The 12,811-nt window shown below is 41.1% G+C and overlaps 1 protein-coding gene across 1 annotated transcript in view; it reads left to right on the top strand.

Moving 5' to 3' along the window:
- Positions 1-12,811, top strand: part of CAP2 (cyclase associated actin cytoskeleton regulatory protein 2) — a 137,658-nt gene that overhangs the window by 109,651 nt on the left and 15,196 nt on the right. Inside the window, exons 8-11 of the mRNA XM_082415197.1 lie at positions 8,529-8,718; positions 9,807-9,982; positions 11,053-11,176; positions 11,273-11,355. Coding sequence (XP_082271323.1) covers positions 8,529-8,718; positions 9,807-9,982; positions 11,053-11,176; positions 11,273-11,355 — 573 coding nt within the window. The remainder of the gene's footprint in view (positions 1-8,528; positions 8,719-9,806; positions 9,983-11,052; positions 11,177-11,272; positions 11,356-12,811) is intronic.

A 12,811-nucleotide genomic window follows, 5' to 3' on the forward strand; every position in this document is an offset into this window, starting at 1 on the left:
GGCATGTGGGATCTTCCCAGACCAGGGCTCGAACCCGTGTCCCCTGCATTGGCAGGCAGATTCTCAACCACTGCGCCACCAGGGAAGCCCTCCTTTATTTCTTATATCAAATGATGGTAATGGAAATGTACAATGCATTTTCTTATAGGCAATGGCAAATGCCTTCCCTGCACTTGTCCCTTGCCATCTGCATGCCCCTAATTCCCAGTTGGTATAAACTCAGGAAATACAAGCTAATAGTAGATTAAGTAAAAAGGTTTTCTTAAGAAGGGATGGAGGGAAGGTGCAGATTGTCTTCTAAAGGTAAAACAAACCCTTCATAGAATATAACATAGAGCTAAGTCCAGATTTATTGGTCCAGGTTGCACCCTTGATACAAGCTGAGCTAATCACAGACACTTTCCCAGACCTTTCCTGCAAAATTTGGAACTGAAATTGAGGCAAAAGTTACTTTGTCTTTAGTGCGCCTCAGCTATATACCTCAGGAGATGCTGATGCTTCTATTTTTTTATTTTTTCCTAAGTAAATAATGTAAATAATACAGAGCCAAATGTAAATCATCTTCATAACAGCTATCATTTTGCCTCACTCCCCACCTCTGCCATTTACCACGTATGGATAATTTAAGAAATACAGTTATTTCTCTGTGACCCTAAAATCCAAAAGCAAAGCAGAAACTTTAATTCAGTGATAGTTCAGATCTAGGCTTTTCCGGCCAAATGAAGTCACAGTCCGGATAATTCAAGCCACACGTCACTCTTGGTCTTACAACTGTTGGCTATCTATAGTTTGTCTCTTTGATGGGTATATTCTGCTATCTTTAACTCTGGAAATTTTTCCCATGGAAAATTTAATTTTATCTTTCCTTTTTTTATGAGAAATTATATTTTCAAGCTGCCAATGCTGGCAGACAAGAAGAAAAAACAATCTGGGAATCCCAGATTTGGTCCACAGAGCAGTAGCAGAAAAAGGCCAAACCAATCATTAAAGCTACTTATGAAGACAATTTATGCAAAATAGTTGGGTCACTTGAGCAAATTAGATTGTGTTCAACATATTCTCTGGAATCTGCTCTGAGGGCTTGGTCTGCTTTTATCAAACATCTCTGCTTTGGGCATGTAAAACAGGAATCACCACCTATGTTTTTTGAAGGGCCACATCCAGATCTATAAATTAGGAAACAGTAAGCATAAAAGCACTAAGTTACTGGTTTCCACAAACTGATATAGACTGTGTAAGGTATTCTCAGGCTGTTTTCCAATTTAAAGCTGTTTTTCCTTCTCTGAAGGGACTTTGTTTCTTGTTCTTTTTTCATCTACCGCCATATTTCACATCTCTCCAGATTATCGAAGGAATAACATACAGAGACCTCAGGAGGGTGGGGAGAATGGGGATGAGGAAACCATCAGAGGTCACTGGCGAAACCATGAGATTTGGGTTTTTCATTACCTTGCCTGTTGTACCTCTATCTTGGGCTAAGGGAGTTTGTCGTCTTGCCTCTGAAGAAAAGTGATCAAAATGGGCCTTACATTTCCTTCATAATTGTGGGACCATCTTTTTATTTTGACGGTATATAAATACCCTTGGTATATTTATGGAAACTTGAAATTCGAGTAGTATTCTATTACCATAGATGAAATAGGAAATATTCCCTAAATCGACTTTTTAAAAATTATTAATAAACATATGCTTAAAATATTATATAGCTCTTCATTGTAATATTTTTTAACAACTCTGTTTTCTTGGAAAGGCCCCCAGAAACTTTGTTTTCATTGGCAGAAGTCTAAAAATTATAGGAAGTGATAAAAATAAGAGAACAGAGATTAAAGTCACAAATTCACTTTGGTTTATACTCATGTTGTACAGGATGATTATCTGTTCGTTTATGTGCAGTCTTTTTTCTTGAAAATGGTTGTCTGCCAATAAAAGTGTGGTATAAATATAAATGTAAAATTTGTACGTACTTACAGAAATTGACAAATTTGGAAATGTATCAATTTCACCAAGTTCTTGATCTAAGTACAGCTTTCAGAAAATAGAAAGAAACTAGTTTTGAGGTCTAAAATATAAACAAACCCTAAACCATGAATTTGTGAAGTATTTTTACTGCTATGAAAACTAGTTTATGTATATAGAAAGTTAGTCTTTAGTTCTGAAACTGTAGTTCTTTCTTTTAATCCCTCCCTCCTTTTGTGGTATGTGAGAGGTTTATCATCCTATTTATATGCCATGTTACATTAAGATCATTTGAGATTCTCCATCTTTGGAAAAACTAATAAACAGCATTGGCCAAAAGGCTCAGTTGTAAAACACTGTGAAGTCCTATAGTTTTAGCAGGTTAAAATAATAAGTCTAAGTGTATTTGTGACTGAAATGGCTTTGTGATTTTTTAACGCTTTATTTATTTATTTATTTATTTATCTTTGGCTGCGTTGGGTCTTTTTTGCTGCATGCAGGCTTTCCGTAGTTGTGGCGAGCAGAGACTACTCTTTGTTGCGGTGCAGTGGCTTCTCTTGTTGCGGAGCATGGACTCTAGGCGTGTGGGCTTCAGTAGTTGTGGCACGCAGGCTCAGTAGTTGTGGCTTGCGGGCTCTAGAGCGCAGGCTCAGTAGTTGCGGTGCACAGGCTTAGTTGCTCCGCGGCATGTGGGATCTTCCTGGACCAGGGATCGAACCCGTGTCCCCTGCATTGGCAGGCGGATTCTTAACCACTTTCCCACCAGGGAAGTCCCTAAACACGTTTAAAGTATGTAATTGGGCACATGTAATGTACCTGGAAAGCATTAAGTGTAAGCCAGGTGATTAATGGACCAGGCTGTCTCTGAGATGGACAGCAAAAGAGAGAACCTGACCAAGAAACTGAAGACAGCCGGTTATCTGTGTGTGTGCGTGAAGGGGAATTGAGGTGGTGGCCATAAGGAAAGGATGGGGGGTGGGCAGGAAACCCATAAACAGTGCCACTGCATGTCAGCTGTTTCATTTTGTAGCTTTATCTATGATCTCCACAAATACTTAAAGACGGTGGCTCAAAATATTACTATCACTAAGCTAGTTTTATAGAAGAAACATCGTAACAAAAGCTCTGCTGTGAGGGACAGAATCCATCTGTTCCAAGAGACTGTCACAGGGTATTTTGATTTTCTTGGTCTCTGCCTTTTAAGAAATTGGGAAAAATACACACCAAGATGTAGGTTGCCAGGCCTGTTCTTAAAGTTGGAGATTAATGTTACGTGTATATACATTTCTCCCTCAGTCTCTCCTTATAAGACCTGTGTCCTCTACAGAGCATTCGATGGTGTGGCCCCGGCCTAAGCCATTCTCTGGCTCTCCTGACCCCACTGTCCTGAGGAGAGCTGGCCACACCCTCCTTTGTGCTCCCAGTGTTCCTGTTCATGTGACACACGACACATATCAAACTGCATCTGCAGCTACTATTTTGTGCACTCGACACTCCCACTAGCTTATGAGTTTCTTAACAAACAAGATGTATGCCTACTTCTTCATCATACACCCAGTTCCTTGCAAGGTAGCTCTAGGCAAATGTGGAATGGACAAACGAGCCTACTTATTCTAATTCACTTTCAATCTATTAAAGAGGTTCTATTTAGACCAAATCATCTGCTATCCCTATTGCTGAATTTGAAAAATCTTAGACTTTAAAAGGTGAAAGTTGAAAATTCCCCAAAAATGTAACTCTTAAACAGAAAATCTTAGATGGAAAACTTTTCTTTGTAGCTGATTTTTTTTTTTTTTTTTTTTGCCTAAAGAGCTATGTTTCACTTTTTTGCTTAATTTTGTCACAAAGACATAAAACCTCCATCTAAAAGTAGTCTATTAGTCCTACTTTCAACAGACCCAACAAAATGGAGAATTGGAGTCCCTTTTGCAGATTATTTAGATCCAAAGCTAGACTGTAGCTGAATTAACTGGATAACTAAGACAGTGGTATGGGCTGTGGGAGATAGAAGTGGTTGTTAATTACATGTGTCAAAACAATGTGGAGATTTCGTTTAAGAACTAGAAATAGTTTCCCTTTCAGAATAAAACCTAAATTCCAAAGTAATAAAGTGATAGGTAATTATTTCAAGTGACATTTAATGGAAAAAATTCTGATGCACATTAGTACATAAATATATTCCATGTAATACAGTTATAGAATTTTATATATATAGTATATATAACCAAAACATTACGAGCTTTCCACATGCCACATACAATGGTTTCATTATTTCATAGTTATAGTTCATATATTTAAAGGCAGAGGAAGCGGCTGTTCCCAGGACAGTTGAAATTAATTTAGAGAAAGGGATTTGCAGACGTTTTAAAAAGTCTTTGTGCCGCCTCTACCCCGACTCCAAAAGAAAAAAAGTAAATAATCAAACATCTGCTCTCAAAATTAATCTTAATAGAGCTTTCAAAAGCAGCATTTTTAGGTTTTGTGCTGTGTTCTTACAACATAAGTGAACGCTTGCACCCTAAATATGGCCACTTAAAATCATAAATGGCCTGCTTTTTTTTTTTTTAAGTTGGAAACTATTGTTACAATGGCTTTAATAAAATGCGTTTTTCAGTTGTTTCCAGTTTGGGGTCTAAGATACTTCAGACTCATTTCGTCAGGATAAGGTAGCGTCTTTAAAAAGCATCTGTGTGGGGATCGCTGCTCCTTCACTCAGGTTAAGCCTTTCCCCCTTCGACTTCCTTCATTTCGGCCCTCACCTCACCTTTACTTTCCAGTCTGTGTGACCTTGTGCAAGTCACAGGATATCATAATTCTGTAGGTTCTGAGTTTTTAGAAGTGTAATTCTACACTGTAGAAGTAAAATTGTCAGGGTAAAACACACCGTAAAAGATTGTTTTATTAAGGGTTCTTTTAGAAGGACCGGAAATACTCAGATAATTTGCAAGGGAACGGCGTCTTTTATTAAATGTCTTTTATTCTGTATGTGTAGATCTGACCCCAGAGCCTCTATTCCAGGAAGTGAATGCAGTCTGCAACCTAATTAAAGGTTATCCCCTGTGACTCTCCCAGGACCCTCTCAGGTTCCTGGTGCAGGCTCAGAGATAAGGTTGCCCACTGGAAGTTTCCGTCTGTATCCCCACACGGCCTTAACTCACAGTGTGAGCTGGGCCAGATCTGCCCCCTTGCCAGTGCTCCTTTCCCCTCTTAGCTAGTCTTCCCACAGGGCCCATATCCCATTGAGAGTAAGAAGCAGCAGATCCCTCAACAGGCAACCGAGGTTGTAGGCTTGATCTGACCCACTACTTCTCATTCAGTCTAGACAACCTGGTGCATTACCTCTGCCATGAGATTTTATCTAAGACTAAATCACACCCAGAGTCAATACCCTTAAATTCCAGTCCCCCGGGTGGGGGGGGCGGGGGGCAGGTCCCCATCCCAGAACAACTTGGACACTAGGCAGGAAACAGATTTGGGTGCAAGTACCCCATTACTGGCACCAGTGGGTACTCAGGAAAAGTGAATAAGGCAAGAGTCCAGTTGCTAGAACGCAGGCACAGAGTCAGAACAAACTAGCGTCCAGGGTGGCTTGATGCTGAGATGCCAGTGTCAGTACTCAAGACATATCCCCATGGGATCAAGCCTGGCTCCAGAGTTGGCCATAGGAGCCCAGTCAGCTGCTAAGGCGTTAGAGGGAGGGAGCAAGGAGTAGTGGAGATAAAAATTAAATTATTACACCGCCTCCCAACACTTCATGTATATTTAAGCCAGAGGCCCAGGAGCTGCACTACATATGTGTAGGGTCGCCCATCCCTCTGGTTAATTTGACTAGTGACTTTTTTTTTACGTCTGAATACAGCATAAAGGATTTCCCTGAAGAAGACTTTAGAATCAAGCAGATATGTGCTTGAATTATGTCCCTGCCATTTACTGGCCATTTAATATTGGGTCAGCCTTGCTGACTTCCTGCTTTATTTTCTGTGAGAGGGGGATTTCAATCCTAGTAATGTGGTTGTGATGACTCAGGTGAATCTCAGCACAAAGCATGCAGTGGTTGTTCCCAAACTTGTGTGCACATTGGAATCACCTATAGGGAGCTTCAGAAAATGCCCATGTGCTGCCTGCCTCTCCAGAGTGTTCCTGCCGCGTGGCCTAGGCTTGGGAACTTCTAACAGATCCCCAGATGATTCTGATGTTCGGACAACTTTGGGAACCCCTTGGCACAGAGCCTGTCCTACACTGAGCATTAAATATCTGTTAGATGAGTGGAAACAACCAGTGCCTGGCACGTATGAGCTTCTCCAGAATTCTTGGCTCCCTTCCCTTCCCTGCCCCTCTCGCCTCTGTTTCACCGGGATGCCTGAAGACAGTGTCGGGCTGTGATTCCAGTCCGTGCGGCTGCCGCTTATGCCGGGCACGTGAGAACGCAGAAAGCTCTGGTCCCACCTGCCTGCAGGAGGAGAAGAGGAGGCGAAGATAAGTTCATCACAAGGGGCAGCCCATGAGCGCCTGCTAAGGGACTCTCTGAGTTTGCTCTCGAGGACACTGTGTACGGTAAAGCCCCTCAGCACTGCTTGTCAAGTCACCCTGGAAACTAGAGCCCAGGCGTGTGCTCTCACTGGGGCCGATGCAGGAATGGGCCAGAACGCACAACGGATAAGCCAATGGCAGAGTTTCAGCTGGTCCTGAGTTCTCCTTTTTTTGGGGGGGGGGGGTGGTTAGAGTCAACACTTGTTGCAGTAAATCCTTTGTTTGGTGTTCCTGGGTCAGCCATCTGAACGTATCAGAGTTCCAAGAAGTTGAATATGTGGCTCATTGGTTTCAGTGTCCTTTAATGGCTCTTGGAGAGAGAGCCATTAAAGAGAGAGAGAGAGAGAGAGAGAGCTAGGGAACCATCTAAGTCATTCTAAGATTTAGAAGCCGGCGTCGTCTCCCCTTTCCACAAAATAGGAGAACTTTAAAGCTGCAGTGTTTCAGATGTGGGAGAGGAGCCTGGCCCTTTGCTGACTATTTGAGTTATTATGTGCTTGTGAGTAAAAGTAGTATGTCGTGGCTCTAAGTGTCTGGAACTGGAATATTGTTTGATGTGCAAAGCTTATATTTTACACTTTATGATTCAGAGCAAATGTTCAAATTTCACCCCAGTAACATAATAGGAAATATTTAAAATGCTAAAAAAAAAAAAAAAATTGGTCAGTCTCAAGAACTGTGCAGTCAATTTCTACTTGGCCCAAGGATCCTGATGGAGTCAGGCTGTTTTTCCTTATAAACCAAAAAAAATATCACAAATTATCATTTCAGGAGACAAGACCTCCAGCCTACTCAGTTTTTAAGATGTGCATTCTCAGTAAGAGAAGAACCTTTTATTTTCAGGGTAATTCTACACTTAATAGGGATTGTATAAGTACTTTGAAAATAGTGTGGATTTTTTTTTTCAACTGAAAACTACCACAGATTAAAACTTCCTGATATTGACACTTTGTAATACTGCGTTGTTTATGAAAATAAGGATCTGCTGTCATTGTTAATATTTAGCACTTATGTGATGTTTTACATATCGTATTTGGTATTGAAAATATGTAAGCCTCAGGCACATTTTCATCACTCTCAATTTTTATAGTTTCCGTTTTTTTACTTGAATTAACTTCTCATTCTTTATCATAGTCATACAGTTCTACTTCAGGGTTTAAAAGTAATATGGTACATAACGCAAGGTTATTGTATATGTGTGTTTCTATCCTACTAGTTTTAAGCTCTGTGACAACGTCGTCTATGTGGTCCTCTCAAAACATTGAAACAAATCCCTCTATTGTCTATCACCTTTTACTGACATTTGAATTTGTTAGAACTTCATATTGAAAACAAGGATTGCACTTCATATAGCAGAGAAAAGAATAAGCATAGGTCTTGCTCAGGCAAAATACAATTTTCTCTGGTTTACTAAAAGTCAGCATTAGATGAACCAAACCGTCAGAAGCATCCGGACCCTGATCACCTTCACGTTTGACAGGCATCCAGGTCACATGTGGTCCTCCCTTGGGGTTCGGTTTGAGGCATGCATACTTGAAAAATGAGTTCCAGAGAAAGAGTTTCAGTATCTCTTTCGCTGCTCAAAAAACTAACCACTGAATATTTTTCCTCTCTCTCTCTCTCTCATTGGTGGTTGTAATTCCCAGTGTCCCCGAAAGAATCCTCTTACTAGTTGGACCACTTTTTTCTTACGATTATCAATTGGCCAAAGTCCAGTTTCATTCATATCCTGAGCTTTGGACGTGAACCTGTGAATATGGCTTTGTTTGCCTCTGAGTTGGCAGTGTGAATCTGGCACATGCAGTTTCTACTGACAGGGCTATACAGCTACGTGATGCTCCGTGTTCCCAAGGCAAACCCCCACTTGGTCCCAGGTCTTCCCAAACAGACCCATGATGCACAGGTATACCCCTTGGTGCCCTTTGTGAATCTCAAACCCCACTCCCTCACTGACAACAGGTTCTAAGTGATGTTGGCAGAATCCCAGCTCTCAGCAAGGACATCATCTCAATAGAGTGCTTTCCGTCTTCTCTCTCCCACAGGGTCCAGTAGCATCAACTGCGTCAGCGTTGTCTGTCCTCTCCCTTGGGCCTGGCCTTCCTCCACCTCCACCTCCTCCACCTCCTCCAGGGCCACCTCCACTTTTTGAGAGTGAGGGCAGAAGAGAAGAGTCCTCTCCTTCACGCTCAGCTTTATTTGCACAACTTAACCAAGGGGAAGCAGTTACAAAAGGTGAGAAAACCAGACCTTGAGGCTGTCTCCCTCTGGCTTTAGGCACACAGATCCCTCAGAGCCCACGGTGACGGATACATCATTCCATCCCAGTCCCTACTATGTGGAGAGCTGTGTGTTCTTCATCTCAAGGTAGATGGGCTCAGTGGGCTGCTGGGTGGGTCAGAAAGAAGAACTAAGAGATTCTAGGTTCTAAATGGACCACTGCACTGTATCACCACTTCAGCCCTTGATGCTTCAGCACCAGCTACAATCAAGGCATCTCAAGATCAAGTGAAATAAAAATGACAAATAATAGAACCTCTGTCCTCAGAGGTGTACGGGCTTGTCAAAGAATTAGATCATTGAACTACCGTTGTGAATGGTTAATTTTTTTAGTCATATACTTAATAAATTCATGTTGCCAAAAACTTTATGCAGATGTATTTTTACTTTGCATGGGTGGTAGGAATTATGGTATAAGTGTTCTTGTGTGCTGTGCTGGGAGCTAAGAACCAAAACTTCTAACTATTTCTCTGGCTGCAGCTGGCTGCATTGTCCCCTCATCCGCAAAGGAAGGGGACGGACTCATAACCCTTAAGTCGATTCCATACTCTGACCTATGCTTACTGAAATGCCCTAACTTTTTAGACTGTATCTAGGAAATGATTTAGCTATGACAGAAGTAAATCATGGAATCCTTTCTGGCGAGGGGGTTTGCATTTCGCATAATTTTTATCTATTAGCTTATCTCCTTCAAGAAGAGGTTCCTCAAGGGGAATTTCCTGACAGTCCAGTGGTTAGGACTCCAAGCTCCCACCGCAGGGGGCAAGGGTTCAATCCCTGGTCAGGGAACTAAAGTCCCGCAGCCCGTGTGGTGGAGCAAAAAAAAAAAAAAAAGAGGTTCCTCAAATTAAAAAATACTTACAGGGCTTCTATTAACTCTAAGCTTATGTAGGTCTCAGCCTCTGCATACTAACCTTGAGAAAACACTCGACTGTTATGAAAATAGCATTACCTGCGCGGTTTACATCATGTTGATACAAGAAGTTAGGGACATTTCCCTTTGCATAAAATGTAGGAAATGTGTCTATGTGTTACCTTCCCAGGGCTCCGGCATGTTACAGATGACCAGAAGACATACAAGAATCCCAGCCTCCGGGCTCACGGAGGACAAACTCCATCTCCTACCAAAAGCCACACTCCAGGCCCCAAGTCTCCCCAGTCTCATCCTCCTAGGAAACATACTCCTGTGTTAGAGCTGGAAGGGAAGAAATGGAGAGTGGTGAGTGGAGCCCTTTAACTTTATTCCTGACATACTCCAATGAAAGGAACAATGGCTAAACTGTTTGCCAGTGTCTTAAGGATTTCCCAATGAAATGTCAGAGGCAAAAGTCACTAGCTAGACTAGAAACCAGGGCCTTTCTGAATGCTTCCATAAATGTTTTTTGGTCTTCATTATTCTCATGCATTTTTTCTTCAACTTTTTAAAATTTATTTTTTAAATTGTGGTAAAGTACGCATAACACAAAATTTACCATCTTAACATTTAAGTGCACAGTTCAGTGGCATTAAGTACATTCACACTGTCGTGCAGCCATCCCCACCATCCCCACCATCCATCCACAGACCTCTTTCCATCTGGTAAAACTGAAACTGTACCGCTTAAACCATAATTCCCCATTCCCCCTCACGTCACCCCCTGGCAACCACCTTTCTACTTTCTGTCTCTATGAATTTGACTCCTCTTTCTGGAAACTTTTAATCTGTGCCCCATTCTGATCTACTGTAGGATGTTTCATCCTATTCCACTGACCGAGGTGCTGATATAACCTACTGCGTCACCCACCACTTTCACTGTTGTCTGAGCAGGACAGAGACACTTTGAACGTGGATGGAAGCTGGTGCCCCCTGCCAGTTCAGGGGCCTTCCCTAAAGATGGAGGAACAAAGTCCCCAGAAAGGTTGTCATGGTCTGAAAGTACACTGGGACTTAGACCACTGTTGTGACCCTTGCTAGTCTATTTGTCCAACTCCTACTTGCAGATAGTGCTGTAGCATCAAGTCCAGACTCAGCGGCCAGACTCAACCAAAAGCCCCCGCCCACTAGCCAGCGTGCCTGATGCCTGACTGTTCACAAATTGACACCGACCCCCCTTCCAAGCAGCCGTTCCTCTCATTCCCAGCATTACAGTGACAAAGTCAGACCTGCGGTTTGGTCTGATAAGAAAATGGTTCCTAAAGGAAGAACATATTGAGAAGCTGTAACTGGTGAATGCTCCACAGTAATTTCAGCATGCGGTGGACTTAATTTATGCATCCTTATGTTTAATATTTGCATATGTTTTAATTTTAGGAATACCAAGAGGACAGGAATGACCTTGTGATTTCAGAGACTGAACTGAGACAGGTGGCTTACATTTTCAAATGCAGCAAGTCTACTCTACAGATAAAAGGGAAAATAAATTCCATTACAATTGGTAGGGCAGAATTATGGGTCTGTACCTACTATGATAAGCTGCTTTGTATAAGTATGCTGTATGAATTTATTAGATTGGTTTTTTTTTTTTCCCTAGACAGCTGTAAGAAGTTTGGCCTTGTGTTTGACAATGTGGTGGGCATTGTGGAAGTGATCAACTCCAAGGACATTCAGATGCAGGTAATTGATCCTTTCAGCCATTCCCGACCCCCACTACCTATGGCTTTGCCTAGACATCCCCTCTGTTTACAAAGGGCCCTCCATGTCCACCTGTAAAACTCTTATTCTCTTTCCCTCTAGATACAGCTCTGTCTTCACCTCCTCTCTGAAGCCCTCTCTTACTTCTTGGACAGTGTTAATTCCCCCTTTTCAACCTCTTACAACACATCCTATCTTGCACAGCAATTACTAGTTTACCATTTCTATTTCAAGAACAGCCAATTAATCTTTACAGCTCCAGAAATTTGCACAGTACCTGAACATAGTAGGTGTCCAATAAATGTTTGATGAATGGGTGATTGGAATGAATCAACTAATGAGTGAACCAAAATATTAAGAGATTCTTCTAGCATAATAGTACCATGCCGAAGAGAATTTATTTCCCTCAGGAAAAATTGGTTCTGGGTAAAGTTTTTCTGAAGAGTCAATGAGATTATCAGAAAAACAACTTGGAAAGCAGGATTGCAATTGAATCTGCAAAACAGAAGAAAATCTGCACTGTTTTAGCAATATTGATTTAGCCAAATGGGATTTTATAATATGCCAAAAGCTAAATGACTTCTTACTTTGGCCAGCTATAACTACTATCTTTGATTACACCGTTTTCATATTGTTAATCACCCCTTATTATCTGATGTTTCCTGATAATGTTTGTTAAAATTGGCTTCTAGTTTTATAGATTGTTCTCTTTGGTTTTACTAGGCTTTTCACCACTGCCCCTTTTAACTAGAGTAGTACATTCAATAGTTGGCACATACATGGAGATGTATTTTAGGACCCTCCATGTGGGAAAAAAATATTTAATCTCTTCCTCATACCATATTTAAAAGTAAAGTCCTAATTGTAAAAAGAAATACTTTTAAACTTTGAGAATAAAATACAAAAGAAAATCAGCGTAGCAAAAAAGCAATTAGGGTCAAAAAGCACAAACTATAAAGAAAAGGACAGGTGAATCTAACCACATTAAAATTTATGTGTTCAACAGAAGACATCATATACAAAGCTGAAAGATGAGGCATGGATTGAAGAAAGATACTTGCAATGCAGATAATCAAAAAGGATTTATAACCAGAATTTATAAAGAACTGAACACAAATCAAGAAGACGACTAACAACTCAGTAGAAAAATGGGCAAAGAATATCAGGGCAATTCAGAGAAGAAAAACTGAAGTATTTGATAAATATATGAACATATGCACAACCTGCCTAATAGAAGAAGAAATGCAGATTAATTAGCTATATCTTCTTACACTCATCAGTTTTGAATTCAGGCTGTCCTTACTTTGCAAGGGGCATGTTAGCTGAAACGCATGCGTATCGGAACTGTGCAACTTGAGAACTGCCTGTATATTAAAGTCTCATGGTACAAGAGTTGTTATGAGAACCCTGATAAATCAGTGTTGGGAGAGTAAACTAT

This window comes from Balaenoptera physalus (assembly GCF_965194825.1).
Source record: "Balaenoptera physalus genome assembly, chromosome: 11".
Classification (NCBI taxonomy): domain Eukaryota; kingdom Metazoa; phylum Chordata; class Mammalia; order Artiodactyla; family Balaenopteridae; genus Balaenoptera; species Balaenoptera physalus.